Source organism: Nilaparvata lugens, chromosome X (assembly GCF_014356525.2).
Source record: "Nilaparvata lugens isolate BPH chromosome X, ASM1435652v1, whole genome shotgun sequence".
In the NCBI taxonomy this organism is placed as follows: domain Eukaryota; kingdom Metazoa; phylum Arthropoda; class Insecta; order Hemiptera; family Delphacidae; genus Nilaparvata; species Nilaparvata lugens.
The window spans coordinates 12363269-12387418 of NC_052518.1; the positions used below are offsets into that span (position 1 = coordinate 12363269).

The 24150-nt window shown below is 33.8% G+C and overlaps 1 protein-coding gene across 1 annotated transcript; it reads left to right on the forward strand.

The window, feature by feature from the left end:
- The first annotated feature begins 680 nt into the window (after positions 1–680).
- On the forward strand, positions 681–24150 carry LOC111043360 (CTD small phosphatase-like protein 3). The gene is made up of 9 exons (XM_039442425.1): positions 681–868; positions 1450–1557; positions 2397–2538; positions 6057–6190; positions 13509–13673; positions 16351–16580; positions 18167–18293; positions 20085–20180; positions 21925–24150. Exons 1-9 carry the CDS (start codon positions 716–718, stop codon positions 21988–21990), a joined length of 1221 nt encoding a protein of 406 aa, XP_039298359.1. The 5' UTR covers positions 681–715; the 3' UTR covers positions 21991–24150.

Below are 24150 nucleotides of genomic sequence, written 5' to 3' on the forward strand. Positions count from 1 at the left end.
ATCTGTCACTTGCTTTTATCAATTTAGATAGCTTTTAATGTAAATAACTGGAATTTTTCACTTGCTATTATCAATCTAGATATCCTGTCCCAAACAAGGAAAATGTTTGGAGTATGACTCAGCTATTTTATTATTGATTTCGGTCAATCCAAATTATACTTTGAAGTGTGTGAATGTTCTTGAATTTTGGCCTGCAGAAGTTAGTGATTAATTGTAATAAAACCCTGACAGGAATAAGATTGAAGATAAGTGAAACTGATAATATCAATTGCGAAATAATATCCAAGGAGATTGAAAAAATGTTGTTCACAGTGATCATAATATCAATTGTGAAATATCCAAGGAGATTAGAAAAATTTTGCCCACAGTGATGAATGAAGAATTTCTTCTCTACTCTCCCATAAACTGAGATTGATTGCACTAGACTAATAAAGCAGATATTCGATTTCTTCCTAAATAGGAAAACTAAATCGGCATGAATCTGTTGAGTACAAATCGATTGAATATTACTCCGAATATAATTGAAAATTAGTAGTAAACTATGATATGAGTCATAAACTATTTGATTCATGGTATGCTATTTCACAAATTATTAGTGAAATTAAAATGAAAACTCGCTGATTTCAGGTTACAAGTGAACTCTAGTTCTCATTTATTTTTTTAAATAGCTGGTCTCTATGAATGCTTATGGAATTATGTTCTAGGTTGGTTTAAAATGATGAGGCTACGGAGTGAACAACGTGAGTGCAGAAGACGCTCTCAGGACACAAAATTGAATCAATTAGCTAATCAGACTTCAAGCCGCGTCTCTTCAAGTGCTCGTAAAATAAGCAGGTGTCGAAAGCAAAGTTCAACTCTCCTCAAAGAGGTGATGTAGTTTCAATATTAGATATAATTAAATTTAAATTAATCATTTTCCTATTAACCTTACAGTGGGCGCGCCTTTGAAAGTTACATGAGTGCTGAATCTGAAATATTTCAGTTTCTGCACCTCATACCGCTCAGGCTTAGTCGCTTTGAAGGGAAAAGATGTTTATATAGCCTACATCAAGAGAAGTAATTTTGTAATAAATCTGGATGATCTTATTCATATTTTGAACATGATATACTATTATTCTGTAACAATAAACAGGAGTTTGTTACTAATAGGATTGAAAAAAATCATTGTTGAATACTAATCTCATGTGAAGAATTTACTTTTAGATACTGTCAAAACATGAAAAACGTTAGGCTGGTCACTAGCGGTAGGACATGCATGATATACATGTTGTTGTGTCATCACAGTGAAAGGCTTTGAGCAACATTTTTTGAGGTTAGGTTTTTGTATCGGACACGGTCCTCCCTGTCATTTTGAGGCAAATTTAATAATTTCATAGTTTATTGCATTCTTTCCAATAAGCCTGATTCCATAAAAATATTATCTATATATTTGTTTTTTATTATATACAGACTTGTCGGGAGAACGTGCTGAGAGGAAAATCCAGTCTCAAAAAAATTCGAAAACACATGAAGGAACTAACACTGCATGAAGTTGAAACTCAACAACAGCTGGCTAAGGTAAACATTTTTTTTTTGTTATAGTCATTCAATCTCAGATGTTTTCCATGCATGAAATCAAGCAAACAGCTGTTTGCAGAACAAAAACATAAGATTCTCATTGCAGCATACTCTTCTGTAATGAAATCATATGTTTTCTTTACAGTCGAGTATGTTTCCTAGTTCCGAAATAGGAACAGAAAAACTGCTACAAAAACCTACCTTCAGCGCTCCAGGTGGAAGTTTTGTCAACTTCCACAAAACTCCTGGTTTGGAATTTGTAAACTAGGTTATGTTTATAGAATGCATGTAGTAACTTCAGCACAAGCAGGAAATGTTTTCTATTTCTCAATTATTCTTCTTTAGATTATTATGACAAAAAATAGTGTACGTTACTTGAACGTGAATGTCTTTTGCAGTGCTCGAATGAAATTCTAGTCTCGACTATAAACATCATTATCGCCTGCAAAAGGCCCCTTCCCGGCCATGTGGCGTAAGACACTATTATTTTATTGTACTTTACTTCCTTTTCCATATGTATTTCAATTCAATTCTTTGGATCCTAGAATCTTAGGATCTTAGGATCTTTGGAATCCTAGATCCTAGAAATAGGAATACAATTTCCTATTCAAAAAAAGGGTACTATGATGTTATTTTAGAAAATAAAAATGAGTAGCCCTGAATACATACATCTTAAGAAGACATGGAACTATTCAAATCTATATTTCAATTTTTATTTTTCAGAAATTTCAATATTTCCAGTAAATTTATGAATAGCAATCGGCACATTGATCTGTGTGCGTTATCTAGTAATTTTCTGAATACTTTATGATGGACTAAGTTATTGTTTTTATGCGTAGGTCGATGAGTTCACAGAAGAGAAGGAAAACTGGCAGGGTGATGTTCTCAACATCTATCCTGCTGCCACCAATTTCAATCATCTTGGCATCGCCTTGCCGCTATCAGCTGAATCTGCACAGCTTTTACACGACAGAAAAATTGGTGAGCTTTTTCATTAGATATTTTGGCGTTTTCATGAGATCAAATTAAATTTGTTCACAGTCAATAATACAAGCAAGTTGTACCTCAAGGCAGAATAGTTTATAGTCCAATTAATGAAAGATAATAATAGTTTAATGCGTTAATTTGTATTCTAATAGTTGATAGTTTAATAATACAGTAGTTGTATGGGTAGTGTACTCCTTGAATGACCTCATGATAATACAAAGTACCTCATGTGTAATGTAATGACAAAGACATGTTTTTTTAATTACAAATAAGCTTAGTAACAATTCAATATGATAGTAATCTTGATTTTTTCCTCTCAACGTTTTGACATGATCATTATCTCTTCAGGATTTATTGCCAATGCATGAAGAATTCTTCCTTGTCACAAAAGTTTAGAAAACACAGAGTATTCTGCAACCTTTCTATTAGCATCAACAATGGGGCATCTGAATAAAAACAGAGCATATGCTCATGAGCATGAGGTTTTGCTCATGAGCATTAGGTAGAAGCATAAAGCATTTGCCCATTTTTATATGAATAAGCTTTACCTTATACTCTTACCTTATGCTCCTGAACTCTGGAGCAAATGCTCACGTATTTTAAAGATTTTTCATCAGCTGATTCGCCTTTGTGGCCTTACTTTGTTTTTGTAGCTCACGTAAGCGCTAAATATGCAAGTATAGACACCGCTTGTGTTTGGTCGTCTGCTCTGTTCTCTATCCATAAATTGAGTTTTAGGTTAGTTGAGTTGGGTTATTTTGAAATAAAAGCGTGAAAAAATGCCTCTATATTAATCTTTAGCATTATCTTATAATCTCAATAGCCTTCTTATAATCGTCTACACTCTCATCTTCTTAAATGCCTATTTCCTATTCTGTGATGGCTATCTTTATGTCTTTTGTAGGAATAATGGTGATATATATCATGGTTGTATCTAAAAAGAATTCTATAGTTCTCAACTATTGGTTATGATCTTATCTGGTATAGTTTTATCTGACTCAGACGAATTAGTTGAGCCATTTTACTATGAGCAAAAGGTGAAAAGCTGCTCCGGACTAGACTCACCTTTTTTGAAGCATTTGCTTCAAAAGTTGAGCAAATGCTCTAGTTTATCATACAATTTTGAGCATAAGCTTTTACTTTTGAACAAATGCTCTATTTTTTGATGAGGATGAGCAAAAGGTTTTGCTCACGTTTATTCATAGAAAATGAAGCATATGCTTCATATTTTAGAAGTATAAGCAAATGCTCAACTTTATTCATATAGCCCATTAAGTATTACTCATAAGCTTACTATCTTACTCACTTACTACCCATATTAACCTTCCGGCAGTCGCGCTGTTGTAGAAACTACAACAGTGACAGTTTTGTGATGCACAAAACTATTGGATGGGGTGGAGTCAGTGAATGAGTCACCTATGCATTGCAAAACTTTTTCCCCATCACTCCACTGAGTTGCAGTATCAACCGAGCAATGGTTCAGTCTTTAGGTGCCATTTAGTCGCGACAGTGCATAAGTCGCACTGTGCATAAGATATAAAGACTGTATAAGGAGACTGTAAACGAACCAATAACACAGGATTGATGGCTTTGCTTGGTGTACCTTATTGGGCTATGAAATGGTAATCATACAAATGTCATAGGCGTAAAATAATCCAAGAAGATGGAAAAAGTAATTATACAATTAATATTTTTTGACAGTAAACAGAGTACATAACACTTGGAAAATTGGATGTTGTAAAAAGTACAACACGCGACTGCTCGTGTGATTTTGTAGTGCGCGACTACCGGAAGTTTAATAATAAAATTCTTATTTTAATTTCCTTATTTTTTCGGGCTGCTTATGTGCTTTAAATGAATTGATTATCCTCCAGAACACCTTCCTTTGATGACCACCATTCCTTCACACCATGTCCTTGTGATATCACCTGTAAAGTATCCAATTCACTATTAAGGACTGTTCTTCATTGATTCTGAATGAAATTGCCATCCCCAATGCCTCGTAGGGGTGTGAGGGCAAGAATCTTCTCAATACATCAACTACAATAGAAATTTATTGAAAATGTTATTATGAGATGGAATTTGATGCCTATGCCAACGAGTTATTTTTTAAATATAACTCGGTATGTTTTAGAAATATATTATATCTGCATTAATTTCAATTGATCATTTTTCGTACAAAAAATTGTCATTCGTAAATTGAATCGGTCATAAGACTGATGTTTTGCTTGTATATATTCCAAACATATCTATTAGTATCTGCATTAGCTAGAAATGTTTGTTTGCTTCTCTATGATTAATTAATCCTTGGCAAACTCCTTATTGATTGATTGAGTACTTTATTTATGTAGATTACAATATATACTGGCTTTTACACTTATATACAATAGCTTACAATACAGAAAAATTATAGATGAATTTACATAATATAGACTAAGAAAATGATTTCTGAACTGCATATGATATGAAAAAATCAATTGGTAATATCTATAGATAATGCTATATCACTATATTATATGATATACATAATTGTTATGCATCTACTTAAATTGGCGGAGCTTTGGACATATCAATGTCCATTCTTTGGAAAGAATATCCTTCCCACTAACTCTCTAGCATAATTATCGGAGAGTAATATTAACGGAGAGTAATAGAAGCCTGATCTAGTTCAATTACAGTAACATTTGAAAAACATTCCATTAAATGATGTTCTTCCTTCGTCTCTTAAACAGTTTGAATAGAAGCTAGTAATTCCTGTTTCAAAAGTAAATTGAATACATCAACATATTGAATTAATAAAATTGATAACTGGATTTACAATTTTTAACAGAAAAAGCCTTATTAAGCATTGTTGTGATAAAGGTTTTAGAAAAGAGGGAAGCCGTTCTTTAATAGTTGAATGATTTTTCATTGCCCATATTTCAACTACTGAGGGGGTTAGTGTTGCCGTCTACAAGCGGATAGTGAGCAGGCTGCTCTGCATCGGTTCAGATGCTGCGGAGGCACTTTTACATTCTTAATATATATGAATATTTCTATTTCTAAACACAAAATACCATTCAGATATTACACACAATACCACGCTGATAAAGCTATTACTCCCAACTCAGCCCTTTGAACGCCGGCGAGCTGAAAAAATTTTTTTCTATCTTCAGTTTTAATATTCATCATTATAATAAACTTAGTTATATTCTTCTAAATTCCATTATTCATAGTTCATAATTTATTTTATCATCGCTAGTGTTTTGCTTTCTGTCTGATAATTTGCGACTCTTCCCTGCACACGGACAAATCATCCAGGCAGGGAGAATTTATTCATGTAATTCATAACACTTTTATATTTTTATATGTCATATTTTATGAATAAACCAATTCGAATTTGAATATATTGTGATTGTCAATTGTTGTTCTTTGTCGCTCATAATTAATATAATATGTACTCATTTGTTGTTACAATGATTGATTTATTTCTATACGTGATGAGTAACAAGTAGCATACTTGTGTTTTCCAGGCTTACCTACATTGAGCTGTGAATTTGAAACTGATGTTGAGTTTGACTCGACAATTGATCCTGCTGACGTAGGCTGCTACTATGAAGGAGCAACGGATTATGTGGAAGATGGATCATTAGATGGAGAACAGTCGGTAAGTTGGTGATTTCAATCAAATAAAAAATTTTGTCAATCTTTGATTACTTTTACAAATTTAATTGTAGACAGAACTTTTTTTTTAAATCTGTAAGTAACAGCTTGTCAACGTTCCCGACAAAAAATAACTACCTTGTCTTGAATAAAAGTGAAAAATTATAACAATTTCAAAGTATTAGAATAGTGTAGAGAACGTGTTTTGATAATTTATTTTGTTCAATTAAAATAGTTATATTTATTCCAAAATAGAGGTACAAGAGCCAACATTTTTTCAATTTCCTGTATTATCTTACGTTTAAGTGAATAATAATAATTATTATTTTAAAAATCCCTTTGCCCTTCATCAAAGATTTGTATTTCTTTGTTTGAAATTGAATAAAAAATTGATGACTGCTCCACATCAAGATGAGTAAGCATCAGAAACAGTCTATAACACAAATTGCATACAATTTTATGTAATAAAATAAGCTTCATCACCACAAGAAATATCGTGTTATTATCATCTACACTATACACTCTACACTACAGTAAAGAACTGGCTTATACACGTACGGGATAGGAAAATTATGTTTGACGCATCATCACGTCTGAACTACTGAACTGATTAACTTGAAACTTTGCATATAGATTCTTAATTTAACTGAGGATGGTTATAAGCCTATTTTCAATTCTTCAAGTCAAGATTTCAGTTTGTCAAGTTCTAAAAAAGACCGGAGCACGCTAGTATTTAATAAGAACCTTTTTTGATGTGTATCATGAACAATAACTTCGTTTATTATATTATTGTGATTAATGGAATAGATCACATTATTCCTAAAACTTTTCATAATTTAAGATCATTTAAATTGTCACTTGCTAATTCAGGACTGCTATAGATCAGTCACATGAATAGAATAGAATAGAAAGATGATTTCATTTATAATATAAACAACGCAAAAAACATGTACAAAGAATGTGAAAAAATAGTATGTTGACTTTGCTCGAAAGAATCTTAATAATTTGAAAAACAATCATCATAGACATGGCCGAGGCCGTCAGTCGAGTTGATAGTAATAATTGCAGCTGCCCACTTTTATCTTTCTGTTCTAAAGCTTCCTACAATAATTGATAACTTCAGTTTGATCAGGCTACCGTGATAATACCCCAACCGTGAATAAGTAGATTAATCTTATCTATCAGTTTAGTGAAAAACAGTTTCACCCAAAACTAAGCTCACTATTACTAGAGCAAAAACAACTGGACTCTCAACTCATTCATTCCTGAAGTAGTATAATGAATAAATTAATTAATAAATAAACAAAAAATAAATTAGAAAAAAAAGAAAAAAGAACGACTGAGTTAGAGAGAAGAGGTGGAGGAAAGAACCCTTATTTGTAAGTATATCAACTGTACAATATACTATATATCATATAATAGTATATATATATATAATATATATATATATATATATATATATATATATATATATATATATATATATATATATAAAATAGTCTATATAAACATCATACTGTTTTATGTATAATTTTAAACATTGAATTCGGCGACTAACCAACCCCTATAACGTAGAGCATCCCTAAGAAAGCCGACGAGTCTGTTCCAATCTCTCCCATTTAAATAATCTATTATTGTGCTTTCATTAACTTGTGAGCTGCCAAACCATGCCTTTCTTATTCCTCGCAATATCTTGCACCTGCCCATGAAGTGAACTACATCTTCCAACTCCCTACTGTTACATAAGCTGCACTCAAACCCACTCTCTTCTCTCCCTGGCCTGAAGTTGAGTGGTAACATACATGCTCTGGCCCTAAAAATAATATTTATAAAACTTCTCTTGAAGTTATCATTCAGATAGGCTCGATTCTGCAAGTCTAACAGCAAAGAGGCGTATAGTCTATGATACTCTGACCGTTCAGCACGCTCTCTCCACGTCGCATACATGTTCTGACTCACTCTCTGCAGCAATTCGTTGATAGAACTCTCCCATCTATCCATGTGGGCAACACTGTCACTCCATTCTATACCATAACGCTGACAGAGGTCAATCCATACTTTGTACCATCCGCACTTCTTTACAATAAATTCATAAGCAATTTTGTATGGAAATCTCTCTGCCGGCAGACTAAACACTCTAATCAAGTAACCTAAGTGAAGCCTAAAAGTATGAATCCACATCAGCTCAACCTCACATTCTAAATAGATAAAATAATCAGGAGTATTTTTTGGAAGACCGAATAATCGCTTTATGAAATTTTTTTGAAATTTCTCCACTCGATCACTCTCAATATAGCCCCACACTTGAGCTGCGTAAGTTACGGTGGATCTGGAAGCTGCATTGAAGACCTGCCATTTGATAGAGAGCGGCGCTGAGTCATTGAGAATCAAGCTTCTCCAAACACTGTTTATACCAAACATTGCTGTCGCTACCCTATCCTCAAAGTGTTTTTTCATTGACAAGGATGAAGCGAAAATAACTCCCAAGTATTTGTACTCACTTACAACCTCCACTTCCTCTTCTCCGTAAAACCATTTTTCACTTTTCCTCAACTTTCCCCCTTTTCTAAAAACAACAACTTTAGATTTATTCATGTTTACAATCAGGTTCCATTGAGTGCAAAAAGTTCGAAGTCTACTCATCATTTGTTGCAGTGAAATCGGGGTATCTGCTAGAATCACTACATCGTCTGCATACATAAGTCCATTTATGTCCAAGTTTCCAACCGACACACCTCCCCCAATATGCTCACACAGGTCATGTATAAACAAGGAAAATAGCATCGGAGAGGCCAAGCAACCTTGTTTCACGCCGCTATTTACTGAAAACTCAGTCGACAGACCTCCATAACCGTTGCACCATACCTCACACTTATCATCGCTATACATTTGTTTTAAAATTCCTATAAATTTGCTCGATAAACCTGCGCATTTCTATCTATATTATCGAAAGCTCCTTTGAAATCGATAAAGAAAGCATATAATTTTCTTTTTTTTACTTGTAAGTAGTAATTGACGACACTATGGAGAACAAAAATATTATCCACAGTAGAATACCCGGGACGGAAGCCTGCTTGATTTTCTCTTATAATACCCCTTTCCTGCTCCCACTTTACTAATCTATTGCACATTATTCCCATGAAAATCTTTGTCATTATATCCATACATGTAATGCCCCTGAAATTTGAGACACAGGAAGGATCACCTTTTTTATGAAGAGGGAAAATAATAGATTTTTTAAAAGATTCCGGAACATAGCCACATGAGTAAATATCATCAAGTGCTTTTAGTAACAGTGTTTTAAAGATCTCGGGAGCTTTTTTATAGAATTCTGCTGTAATTCTATCTTTACCGGGCGCTTTATTACCCTTCATTTTCGCAAGAACGGCATTCAATTCACTCATATCCAACTCCTTGTCTAGAGATGCTATTTCAACACTGGGCGGCGCATATGAGATTGGCTCACTTAAACTAACAGGTGTAAATAATTCTGAAAAATATTCGACCCACTCTTCTGGTTTTATAGAGACAATTTGATTAATACGGCTTCTCTTCAAGCTCCCTACAAGCTTCCAGAAATCTTTAGAATTGTTCACTTCACGTAATTTATCATTAATATTCACGTAATGGGACTTCTTCTTCTCTTTACACAGTCTTTTATACTCCCTTGTTGAGTTCAAATAATCATTTTTAGTTGAGCTATTATTAAATTTTCTAAATAATTTTAGTAAGCTAAACATTTTACTTCTAGCTCTTTCACTGTCTCGGTCGAACCATACCTGCTGTTTAATAGCCTTTTTATTTGAATTAGTTACAACGTCTTTTGATATTCTGATACGTGACAAGTCATTATTATCAACTGTGACTTCGATTGGAATGTTCTGTAAGGAACCTACTCTAGCATTCCAATCCCCGACTAATATATTACTCGACATAGAATCAGAGGTTGAGAGAAAATCCCACAGTGCATCAAAATCCTTTTGCCACTCCCCATCCGAGCCACCATTTAGATAAATTGGCAAAATACGTATTCTTTCATTATTTATCTCAATTACAATGTGCGTTCTACCATGACAATCATTGAAAGAAAAATGTGGTGAAAATTACGTTTTATATCCCATCACTATTCCCCCTCTTGCTCGACCAAAACGACTACTCCTCACAGCATAATCCCAGACCAATGTATATTCCTGTAAATAAAAGTAATACTCCGTTTCTTGCCCTTCCTCTACGTGTGTCTCTAACAAAATGAAACAATTAAACTTTTTTAGAAAACCAAAAAATTGAAAATAATCTTTACCTTTTATGCCACATACATTATAAACTAAAAAATCAGACTCCCATTTATTTAGAATAGGCCTACCTATGCGACTGACGGCCCCACCTCATTCAGTATCCATTCCTTGTTTGTATTTTCCTTTCCCATCCATGAAATATTTTAGAATTTCTTCTGTGCCAGCCCCTAGTACTTCCTTGAGTTTGTCTTCTCCCTTATGATCACCGAACTGCAGCCAGTCGTTCACCATATCCCATGTGAATGACATCTCCCCGATAAGTAGACGACCCGCACCTTCGCCTCCGGTTTTTTGTTTACAATAGCTTTCCGCAAGGCTAGTAGCTTTCCTCTTCCTTTCCGAGTCTCATACGAATAGTCTTTGAATACGAAATAGTTTGTTCCTTTCAGCTTTTTTGAATTTGATAGTATGAAGTTAATGTCATCGTCACAGGGGAAATGGGCTATAATTAAACTGTTCTTTTTCGGTTTCCCTAATATATGTGCACGATTAACAAACACGTTATCATTACATCGTAGATAGTCCAAACAGAATCGTCTCACCACTGTCACGAAATTTGTTTCCTTTGTTTCAAAATGCAGTCCCTTGAAAATGAGATTATTCCTTCTACTCCTATCCTCCAAATCTATGAGCCTTTTTGTTAAAGCGCTATTCACATTTTTAATACATTGTAAATCTCGTTTTTGTTCCAAGTTTTCACCAGATAACCTTTCCACTGACAAATTAAGAACAGCTATATCGTCTTTAGAAGCTAGTTTGGACATTTTACTATTAAAATTTTCCATAATTCTAGTTTCCAAACCATCCAATAACACTTTAAACTTTTGCTCATCCATTTCACTTGTCACAAGTTCTAGACGCTTTTTACCCGGCCTATAATTAACTTCTGGAGACACTTTTGAACGTTCACGTTTTTTAAACGAATTGGATGGCGAGAAGTACGAGTCCATACCTTTAGACATTTAATAGATTATCCACAGAAGAAACAACTGCACTTGTAACACAGGATTAGATTATTAGTTCAGAAATACTGCATAAATACAACTCCACTTATAACTTGGGAATAAATTATTAGTTCAGAAATACATTGGAAAAACAATCTTAAACACTTTAGTAACTACACTTCGAAACAGTCGAGGCTGTGTTAAACGAGAGGCCGTTCAGAGCGATAAGATAGCACGTCTGCTCTGCTCAACGTCCAAAACTCAACTCCTTAGATCAGTCACATGATTTGGGCTCAAATTAAAGCAACTTTAGGGGAGAATATAGAGTACTGCGCATGCGTTTGCAGTCTGTTAACTGTAACCTTTAGAGTAGCCAACCATAGTCCATTCACTAGCCAGTCCAATTTTCCCAACCATCTAAATTTGAGGAGGCAGCGTTCAAAAAAGATCTTGTCACAAAAAATCAAAAATCGAGTTATTGGTATCATTTTAAAGGTTATGTTGAGCGCTACAAGCCTGCTTGCTCAGAACTAGTCAGAAAAAATCTATTCCAATGTTATTTAATAGTAAAACTTGACATATCAGACAAAAAGAGTTTTGTCCACGAGTAGTTTCTGATCAGAAAAGGTTTAGTCACAATCACAAAGCAGTAACCATGGAAACCGCAACCCATGATGCTTTGCAAATCTAGACCCGGCCTGACTTTTACAGAATGTTTGAGGTTATGTTAGTGAGTTTCGACTTTCGACAGTGATGAATTACAGCGGTCAATTTGAATCTGGAACAACAAAAATCATATTATCATCCCATTTAAAATAAGATGATTTTAAAATTAAGTATTGGAAAAAACTGATGAAGAACCTAAGTATTTGCTTTTAGTGAATTTGGGCCTTGGAATGAATAATAATTCATCCTGGCTGTTTTCAAATGACATATTTTCAAAGAAAACCCACATTCAGGAGACAATCCAGTCACATACTGAAAGTGTAAAGAAGTGTTGTCCACATGTGTCAATCAAAGAAGATTTAGTCCAACATTTGAAGCTCTATTATCCAAAAACTATTAATATTCTAGGAACAAATTTTTGATCAATAATGTCTTTGATGCCTGATTAATCATGTAAAAAAATTCAATTCTCTACACTGGTTAATATTGTTACAACAGTTTTTTGTCATTTGTGAGAATTTAGCTTTTGGTGACACAATCTTTTTTGAACGCCGCCTCCTCATCCTATAAAATTTGTTTTGTAGTGAGAAAGCTAGTGATATTTTGGTTCAAGAATCAAGAATTTTTTATTGTCACAAACAAAATTGCATAGACAAAAGTCACTTGATATAAATATCACAATATTAATACTAGGATCAAGTACAGGTCAGATTAACTTACATTATAAAAACTATAATAAAATTAAAACTCATAATATTATGGATGAGAGTCACCAGTTTAAATCTCTTCAACAGAGTAAAATGCTCTCTCCTTCAACCATTTTGTTATAATATATTTGAATCTTTTACATTTATAATTTCTAACTTCAGGTGATAGAGCATTAAACATTTTTACACCAACATAGCTATACACTTTTTGTGTCTTAGCGAGCCTAACTCGACTTGGATCAATCTGAGTGACAGCTCTTGTGTTATATTCATGGATGTTTCCTCTTAAATTGAAAAGACTAAGGTTATTCTTCACATACATTAAACAGTCCAACATAAAAATACAGGGAAGAGTCAGAACACCATTGGCTGAAAAAAACGGCCTACAAGATTCTCTCATGCCTGGATTTAATACTGTACGTAGAGCTCTTTTCTGGCAAAGGAAACATCTTTTGCCCCGCTAGAGTTACCCCATAACAGAGTTCCATACTGCAGGTGTAAGTGGAAAAAAGCAAAATAATCAGTTAGAGCAAGGTTCGTGCTGGTACAAAATTTTAATTTCTTCAATAAAAAGATTACCCTAGCCCTAGATAGTCTGCTGCAAAGTGAATCGGTATGGCTGAATATATCGGTTGGATGAAGATAGAACTTGGTTCAAATCTGCTTTAAACATAGATTTCTGTTTGATAATTTTTTGAAAATTGTTGCAGGAGAACATGGTTTCTACTTGCTGCGTAGAGGACGACTGGGAGACCTTTGACCCTTACCTTTTCATCAAACATCTACCGCCGCTGACCTTTGAAATGAGGGCTAGGTGTCCTGCTCTCCCTCTCAAGACAAGAAGTAGTCCCGAGTTCACGCTTGTTCTTGATCTTGTAAGAAAATATCACTTATAAATAATTCATTGTAGTTAGTCCTACATCTAATTTCATCAGATTTTTATCAAAGCATGAATAATGCTTATTTTCGTCACTAACTAGACTCAGACTAATTAATATCTAAGATGTAACATGTATGCTTTTTCAGACTGAGAATTCATGAGACTGGATTCTATGCAGCTGCTTCTAATCGAGTCAAATTAAAGCTTTCATTCATAATATTCTTCTGTTACAATATTACTTGTATCTTAAACTAGTTTGTACCTTAACCACACTGAAAGCGGAGCGTGGCGTGGCGTCAAGGAGCGTCGTGAACAATATCATGTTAAGTTATGAGCTAAAACACACTGGTCTACTCGCAGAGCGGAGCGGAGCGTGGCGTCAAACTTTGGAACAAGCTGGTTTGTTTTTTGGAGCGTCTACGAGCGGAGCGTCAAAGCGTCAGTGCCCTACTAATGTACATACTAGTGGTCTACTCTTGTACATAATAATGCACTTGTTCTACTACATTTTCTACTACTATCTGGTATACTATAGTGAGGTCCACGTTATAATGACAGTGGATAAAGATAGAAGAATAGCGATGCCGATTCTCTGCATTAATTAATCATATTTCTACACTGTCAAAGGCATAATTGGCACCGTTGTGGACCTAGAAAAGGACAGTACCACCGGCTTTGTTGAATGATAGACAAGGATAGCAAAACCAAAGTTGATCAAATACTGTCATTATAACGTGGACCTCACTATAGTATATTAAATTTAATTTTTGCCCAAATTCCCCTGTAATGTGTATTATTTGATTATTCAAAGATTATTTATCTGCTACGCGGCTTTTATAGGTTATCTTGAAATAATTTATTAATAAATTTAATTTTTGCCCAAATTCCCCTGTAATGTGTATTATTTGATTATTCAAAGATTATTTATCTGCTACGCGGCTTTTATAGGTTATCTTGAAATAATTTATTAATTTAGGTTTTATTAATTTCTAATAGGCTTTTATAGGTTATTATAATGTAATAGAAAGAAAAAGAAAAATCTTAGTACCCTTTTTGAAATATTTAATCACAACATGTCTCGGACATTGATGCCATTTCCAAGTGATATGAAGTAAATAAATAAATACTGCTAGAAGAATCTTATTTTGATCATATGTTAGTGTATTCATTTAATAAACTTAATATGATTAGACACCAATAACCCCATTTTTGATAGAATCATGCGAATTTAAATCCACAATTTATAGTTTTAGTTCATCAAATCATATGAATACACTAACATTTATGATCAAAATAAGAATCTTCTAGCAGTATTTATTTATTTACTTTGAAAATGACATCAATGTCCGAAACATGTTGTGATTAAATATTTCAAAAAAGGGTACTAAGATTTTTATTTTTCTTTCTATTTCTATAAAAGTAGCCCTACACAGAAAAGAGATGAATAAGATGTTATTATAATGTAGCCTACATACTAGTAGTCTACTCTAGCAGATATTGGATTTCTCCAATTAGTGACTTGTTTTTCCAAATCAGGCTTTACTCTTGTTAAAATGTAATCGAATGTTGAAGTTGACATTCGCATGTACTCGAAAAATCGGGACTCATGCTTTCTTAAAATATTTGAACAGATGGTGATATTCACCAAATATTCTACGCACGATCCAAGTTAACTTCATTAACCCACTCTGTCCTACCAGGCTCAGCTAAAATCCAATGTTTTAAATAATTGTTTTCACAAAGTAATGTACGTGCTAACTTTGACAACGCCATTTTCTAGACGCTTGGCGCTCAGACGCTTCCAGTGTGTTTCATGAACGCTCTGACCACGCCACGCTACGCTCCGCTTTCAGTGTGTTTGTACCCTTAGTCTGTCTGTAGTTTTCTGCTCGTAAGCAGGTCCTTCTATATGGCAGCAGCCCTCCACTCTCTTCTTTTCTCTGCCAGTCGCTTCGTTGCATAGTAGCTCATCCCCTCCTTGATGTCGTCCAACATTTTGTATCTTCTTTTCCCTCTTCCTCTTCTTCCCTGAATGGTCCCCTCCATGGCATCCACCAACAAGCATTGCCGTCTCATCCAATGTCCCAGCCATCTCCTCTTTTTTCCCTTTATCTCATCCAGCAGACTCCTTCTTTCCCCAACCCTCCTCAACACCTCCTCGTTTGTAACTTTATCCCTCCAACTGATCCCCTCCATCCTTCTCCATATCCACATTTCCAATGCCTCAAGCCTCCTCTTATTCTCCTTTCTCAGCGTCCAAGTTTCTGCACCATACAGTGCCACACTCCAAACATAGCACTTTATTAGTCTTTTCCTTAGTGTCTTGTCCAGTTGGCTACAAAGAATTCTCTTTTTCTTATTGAATGCTGTTTTTGCCATAGCAATTCTTACTTAGATTTCTTTGTTGCATTTCATATCCTCTTCCATTATGCTTCCTAAATACTTGAAAGATGATACCTGTTCCAACTGTTCACCCTCCAGTACAGCACTCCCCAGTACCCTTAGTAAGGCTATTCAAATTCTTTATTTGCCATAATACATAGTTACTTATTCAGTCAAGATTCTTTGATATTGAAAATTGATTCATTGATAATCAAATTAGTCATTCAATTCTGATTTGAATTTACTTTTTAATGATATTTTTGTTCAACATTACTGTTTTCCATTTTCAGGATGAAACATTGGTACATTGCAGTCTTCAGGAGTTGAAAGATGCTTCATTCTCATTTCCGGTTCTATTTCAAGAGTGTAATTACACGGTTTTCGTGAGAACCCGCCCTTTCTTCAGGGAATTTTTGGAGAGGGTTTCTGACCTTTTCGAGGTGGTGCTGTTCACTGCATCTAAGAGGGTTTATGCCAACAAGTTACTTAATCTCCTTGATCCATCTCGAAGGTTGATAAAGTGAGTATAATTTCAGCTTACTTTCGCTTCTAGAAAAAGTTAATAATCATGCCCTTTCCAATTCCTGTTGGAAGGGCGACCGCTTGCGTATGATTCATGAGTTGCAAAATCACTTCCCATGTTGTTCGGAGCCCACCTAAAACTGTAGGTCCATTTATCTCTCATTATCATCCGCCTCATACCCACGCACAAGCCTAGATCTCATGTGGGCATCACCCTTTGCAAAAAAAAAATCGATTCGAAAATTGACAAGCTACTCGAGTGCTACTACTAATAACTGCACATGCGCATTTAACGTTTTCGTATGTTGAGCTCCGATGTCTGTGTTTATAAATTAAAATAAAATAAAAACATTTTTAATAATAAGAAAAATATTTGCATAAGCAAAAATCTAACCTTTTACCTTTCAATCATTTCAAGCATTTAACACTTTTCAAGCATTCACATAACCTATATACCATTACTAACCTGCAACCTTGTGCAAATGAATGTAATCAAGTCAATTTTTCAATGAAAATCTGTTTTATTTGAATATAAACAACAAAGGTTAAGTTATGAAATTTAATTATCATTTAGTGTTGACACCCTTATTGTCTATTACCATTTTTACCCAGCTAGGTCTTGCACGGTTTGTTGGAATTTTTATACCGGAATCAGGTTTTCAAAAGTGCAGAAATAATCATTTGTTGTGTATTTCATCTTCCTAAGTCTTCCTTTTCAAATACTCCACAGGTTTGCAATCGGAGTCAAGTCAGGTGATTTTCTTGGCCAATCCAGTGTCTTTAAACCGCTCTGTGTGAAAACTTTATTCACTTTTTTGGATGTGTGACAGGGGTGCTAAATTCTGTTGGGAAATTCCAGATCCATCTGGGTACAGTTTCTGAAACATTTTAATCACTGGTACAAACTTTCCCTATGTACTCATATTCCATCTACTGATTCAATTGCTCCAGGCCCAAAATAGTCGTCCAACTAAACAAATCTCTAAAACTAGAATTTTAGAGCTTGATTCCATTAATTTGTAAAAGGGTGTACATTACTCCCTTTGTACTAAAATTGTACTATCAGACGACGAGGTACTCTAGAAACGTGACAGATAACATACATTTAAATAATCTGAAATATTATATATAGATTGTTGAGTCAATTGTATAGTTCTATAAATTAAAAAATGGAAAGTTATAGGTACCGTACAAGTTCTTATAGTTACAAGAAAGTCATTTGTGCCTTCATCAGGTAGAATAAATTCTTATTATGTAATGAATAAATAAAAATAATGAGTGTCCTTTCTTTTTGCGCGTTTATACAAGTTGAACACAACAAAGAAATATTGTTTATCATGAGGTGTTGGAATTTTGTTAATTCTAAACCCCTTATTCTTTGGACGTAGAAATAACTGAAAAATCTTTCAAGTTTGTTGTAGGGGTCCCCAATGTAAGTAGCAAAAAATTATTGACGATCAGTTCAAGTTTAGATGAAAATTTTGAACGAATTATTCTAGTCACGATGGATTTTCTTTTTTTTTTTGTCTGTAAACCTATTTTTACTATATACCTAATTTAAAAGTTGAACAAATTTTTTTCCAGGTACAGACTATTTCGAGAGCACTGCGTCTGTGTCAATGGAAACTACATCAAAGATCTTTCAATCCTCAGTCGAGATCTTTCGAAAACTGTAATCGTCGACAACTCGCCACAAGCGTTTGGTTATCAGGTTTGTATTTCATCTATCCAATTAAGGACAACTAAATTATAACTCCAACTCTTGAAAGAACTGTAGCCTAATTACATTTTAGTGTTTAATGGTAAACTTCACTCCACTCTCTTCCATCGGAAAATAAGGCATTATTGTGTAGAGATCGTGAAAGGATTATTTTAAAAACCTATGTTGGCTCACTCGTGGTCTTCAACATTCCTACATATTCATCTGTCACATTTAGTACAAAAGCATTCTTTCAAATCAATTACTACTTTCAGACTAGACATGTTTATTTCACTGGAATGTGGTATTTTATCGCAAATACGTTTGATGGTTCTGGCCTGGTTGCACAAAAGCCGGTTAAGTTTTAACCGTGATTAATTCCACGAGAACCAATCAGAGAAGCCGTCTTTTCAAAAACGCCTTCTCTGATTGGTTCTCGTGAAATTGATCACGGTTAAAATTTAACCGGCTTTTGTGCAACCAGGCCAGAACCATCAAACGTATTTGCGATAAAATATAAAGTTTCAGTGAAATAAACATGTCTAGTCTGAAAGTAGTAATTGATTTGAAAGAATGATTTTGTACACGAGATGAAGAAGTAGTATACATAAATAGAATAGGTGATCAATAATATTATTTTCGTAATGTTAATATTATTTTTTCAAGTATGTAATAATTTGTGTTTCAAAATTTACTTCACTACTTTGATAATCAATATAAATTAATGAAACTATGTACAGAGCTGGTTTTTGTGTTGTTTTAAAGGAAAACACTTCACGTTTTTATTAGAATAGTTTGATAGTGCAAAAATGTGTCATTACAAGTGCTAGCGGAATTTGAATTAAAAATCGCCTTCTCTACTGGACTCAAGCGTGCGTGGATGTCAGTTGGATAGTATACCATCTTGTAGCGAGTGAAAATCTCGTTGTTAGTCATTCTTATCGATATTTGTTAACGGAAAGTGCTGCAATTGATCCAGATTAACTATTACTGTGATTTTTTATCTTCGATAAAGATTGGCTGTTGTAGCATCTCGGGACCAGTGGATGCAGCCATTTTTAATTTAAGCCAGTGTTTGTTATGGCTTGATTTCGAACTTTCAAACGTTTTATGCAAAACCTTGAGGTGTTCCCTTTGCAACAATACTAATTACAGCTGTATATCTTTTTTGTATATTTTTTATGGATCATCAAAGTTGTAAAGCAGCTTTGTACCTTAATTTTAATTGAAATTTATTCACAACACTGACATGTTTTACAAATATTTTTACAATGCAATTATTATATAGAAACAGTATCATGATGGGAAAAAACTTAACAGTTGTGGTAAATAAAGTTGTATTATACCTTGTATCCATATTGTGGTTTGGCTAGCTATCATTTCAAGTTGAAATTTGTGCGCTAGCCTTGATTTATTGTTATTGATGTAAATAGTTTTCAACTACAGAATAATTACAATATAATGAAGTGCAATGAAAAGTTGTTATCGTAAAATAGGCCTTTGTCCTTAATAAATCGAAAATGAATCTTGTACTCAGAATGAAGGACAGTTGTACAATGGTTCTCTGAGAAAATTATGCTCTTAGTGAATAGAGTTACTTGATCCCTTGATACTATTTACTGTAGCTTCTATTGTTTGATGTTTTTCGTTAGAAGTTGACTATCAACTTCTATTTCATAATAATTTAATTTTTTTAATAAATTATTAAAATGTATTGTAACTTACATATATATAAATTACATAATAATTTAAAATTTACATAAATTTCTACAGAATTGATGTACTTATTCAATTTCCTTTCAGCTTGAAAATGGAATACCTATCCAGAGTTGGTTTGTTGACAAGGGAGACTCAGAACTCATGAAACTTCTGCCATTTTTGGAAAATCTCGTTTACATGGTAAGTGAATATACTCATGTTATCTTCAATTTGTGCTTTTCTACATATATGGGGATTTTCAAAATTGTTTTCCATTTTTCTCTTATTTAAGAGAAAAAGTATTCTTCATAGAATTCTCAGCCGTTAGAAAAAATTATCAAAAAAAATGTCTCTGTCTGTGAAGCTCAAGCAGCTGATATCTGTTTTTTATTGACATAAGTAAGTAATAGATTGGTGTTTATGTTTCTTTGATGCAACAGAATATCAGCTGATGTAGCTTTACTGGCAGGGGATACACTTTGAGACAACGTTGAATGCTTTTGCAAAGTTGTCAGGCATCTATTGGAGCAGGAAGAAATAATAAGTGTGAAGGAGTTATGGAGACTGAGATGGTTGCAGGGAGAGTTTAGCAACAGAAGTCTTGTGGATGACCTTAATGACATTGTCCCTGGCACCCAGCTGAGACGGAGAGAGTGGTGTGGCCTTAACCGGTTCAGGACGCAGGTGGGAAAGTGTGCTGAGCTGACGACAGCATGGGGATACACCTCTGACCCTATGTGACAATGTGGTCAAATGCAATCAATTAATCACCTGATATCTGAGTGTTCACAACACTCATATCATGGAGGGCTGACAGAAGTTCATGTTGCTGGAGAAGAGGCTTGTCAGTGTCTATTAGTATTTATCATATCAAGTGTAAAATTATTAATTAACCTTGGCCTATGAATGCATATACAGAATGAGTCATATGTATGGGAACCCTTCAATAAGTTGGAGACTGTTTTAGATATAATACTGTAACTTTCAAGGTAAGTTGCTGGTCAAATACTCTACCTTTTGACGTACAACTGAATTTCAACCCCTCATAAGGGGGTGACTTGGGGGTTGTAACTCGAATATTTTAAATGTAAACACCTATTGAGTGGTTAATCATTTTCAAGGCCTTTCTAAAACAAGAAAGATGACATCAATAAAAATGTTCTATGATTCGTTTATCCAAAACGGCGGCTGATTGAAGTTTTAGTTTTTAAAGAAATAATTGATAAAGTTCAATCAGCCGCCATTTTGGTTGAAAGTATCATAGAACAATCTCATTGGTGTCATCTTTCTCGTTTTCAAAAGGCCTTTGAAATGATGTATCACACAATGGGTGTTATGGTTCAAAATATTTGAGTTACAACCCCTCATTTCCTTAAAAGCTAAAACTTCAATCAGCCGCCATTTTGGATACAATTATCATAGAACATTCTTATCGATGCCATATTTCTTGTTTTAAAATGATGTACCACACAATGGGTGATCACATTTAAAATATTCGAGTTACAACCCCTAAGTCCACCCCCTTATGATGGGTTGAAATTCAGCTGTACGTCAAAAGGTAGAGTATTCGACCAGTATCTTGAAAGCTACGGTACAGTGTTATTATTTACTACAGTCTCCAACTTATTGAAGGGTTCCCATATATATGACTCACTCTATATATCTATTGGAGGACTTATTGACATTTATATCATCTTAATAAAATTTAGAAGTAATTTACTGTGTAAATAGTTTCTTTTGAGCTGTTGCTAGTAATAAATAAATCTATTCTCGGATCAAACTTTGGAAACATCATAGAATACAGACAAGAATGGTTTTTGAAAAATCCAATCTAAACTGAATCATCCATTTCCAAAGTGCAACAAATCAATTGTATTATAATTTTCTGTTCCCACTTACTCTTTCCATTTCGTATTTATCTTAGTGATTGTTTTCCATTTTCTAGAATGAAGATGTGAGACCACATATTCGCAACAAGTTCCGTCTCTTCAGCTTCCTACCACCTGACTAAAATCCGCAGCTTTGGCTGTGAGAAGGCTACTGGTGCGACATTATGTAAATAATATAGATACATTTATCATTGACCTAGAACATAAGAAAGAGCAATTTTATTATGAATGCTTTATTATCTTAAATCTGAACAATTGACTTTAGCTTAGTTTACAGTATTATATTCACATAGATTAATGTGTATTATTATACACAGTGAGCCAGAGAGGATTAACATTCTTTAACAGTTAGTATTGAAACTCTTATAGGCAAGAATTTATCACAGTGCGATCATAATATTATGCTATTTTATTTAGTAAAAAAAATCAATGTCATCTGTAATAAAACTGACATGAAAATAGTACATTTTTCGATAAAACACGTTTTACTAACTTTAAAAACAACAAAAACTCTTTAAATTTGTTGTAGTAAAGGATGTTTTTTATGGAAAAATGTTACTATTTTAATTTCATTTTATTTTTATTAATAAAAGTAGCCCTTGTTTTTTATTACTATTATCTGTTGTAGCTCATGACGTAATATTGCCATGAAGCTGTAATGTTGTTAAACATAATCATAGTATGTTTATTCATTACATGGACATTGTTTTTTTATCACAGTCAATTATTTATTGTTCTATTGAAGAAAATCAGTCCTCACTGACTCACCTTTAGTTTGTTCATCGAAAGGAGAGACATCAACATGACGTTTGCACTATTAATAGCTGATATGAGTAATTTATTTCATACCTATACAAGCGCAAATTTTATGTTTCGTCTCTCCTTTTGTTGAACATATAATATAGTATAATGTTTGAACTATTTATAAGATAATATCTATACCATATTATGGTATATGTACCAAAATTCACTCATACGATCAAAACATAATGTTTTTTCATATCTCAATGATTTGCATCACAAAAAAATATTTCACTTGCATCATCACCCTCATCCTCATCCAATAAGTTTATTTTTTGTGATGAATTTCTCAAAAACAAGCTGTGTGTATTTAAATCAGTATCTCTTACCTAAACTAAATAAATATGATTTTATTTATTTTATTTTATTATTGCCGTTAAATTCTTAGAACAATAGGCAAAGTCAAATATTGAATACAGTAAGACAAAAGATAAAATCAAGTTTTACAGCAACTGTACACACAAAATTACATTACTGAGTATTAAAAATAATACAGTAAGTGAACTTCACAGTACTCCGGCAGGATTCTAGAAGCCTACTTTTTCAGGCTGCTATATCTACATTCAATGATTTGGAGTGTTTGCAATAAGTAATTATTTGAATTAGCCAGCTTTCAAGGACATTAACCTTTGATGGCAGATTCATTACCAACAAAAATTGATAACTATTGAATTCCCCCGTGGAAAGGATTACAAAAATGCTTGGAAAACCTCAATACAAATTCTAGGTAGTCTGATTTTTTATAATGAATATCATGTAACATTTTCCTTTTTTCAAGTTGAAACCGTCAAAGCTTACAAACTAGATTACAGCTTAAGAATGGGAGATTCTTGAAAAATCTGAATAAACTGGAAAACTCTCAGTAAGATGCTCACCTCGTTTTTTGAAAAATTTTACCAATGCAGGAAGCAACTGTTTGATACATTGCAAAACTCTGCCTCTGCTAAGCCAACGAACTTCTGTATGAGGCAACAGATCACCATACTAAAATTCTAACTCTTCTGTTAGTTCTCTAAACAGTCGTCTTTGAAATGCATGCGCTCTAATCTTATTAAATACTTGAAAGACTACTGTTTCCATGACATTGTTCATAATTAAGAACTTTCCACACAATGTCTGCTGGTGTATTATGCAACGGTAAGACACAAAATTTGTTATATCACTGTCTCTACGACCCTTCTCCACACCTACCATTACAGGAGCTCCATCTGTAACTAAGCACACCAATATCTAGATTGGAGGTTCTGAGTTGAGTTGACCACCAAAACTATATCATCTGCATAAAATAGTGATTGCAGATATATAGGACGCAGCCTCCAGTTCCCTATCTTGACTCTGACAGTTCTTCTTGAAACCTCATCCATGATGGCTTTAAAAAGCAATGGACTTAAACTATTCCCTTGCTTCAATTTACGGGAAATTGAAGAAAATTCGTGATTTTATAGATAGGAAAATTTATTTAGACTACGAATTATAAAATT

Bases quoted from the DNA above. Each gene is read 5' to 3' on its own strand.
- LOC111043360 (XM_039442425.1), top strand. From the start codon at position 716: ATGATGAGGCTACGGAGTGAACAACGTGAGTGCAGAAGACGCTCTCAG. The intron at 869-1,449 runs GTGATGTAGTTT...TATTATATACAG, and splicing joins GTTCAACTCTCCTCAAAGAG to ACTTGTCGGGAGAACGTGCT. The intron at 2,539-6,056 runs GTGAGCTTTTTC...TGTGTTTTCCAG, and splicing joins TTTACACGACAGAAAAATTG to GCTTACCTACATTGAGCTGT.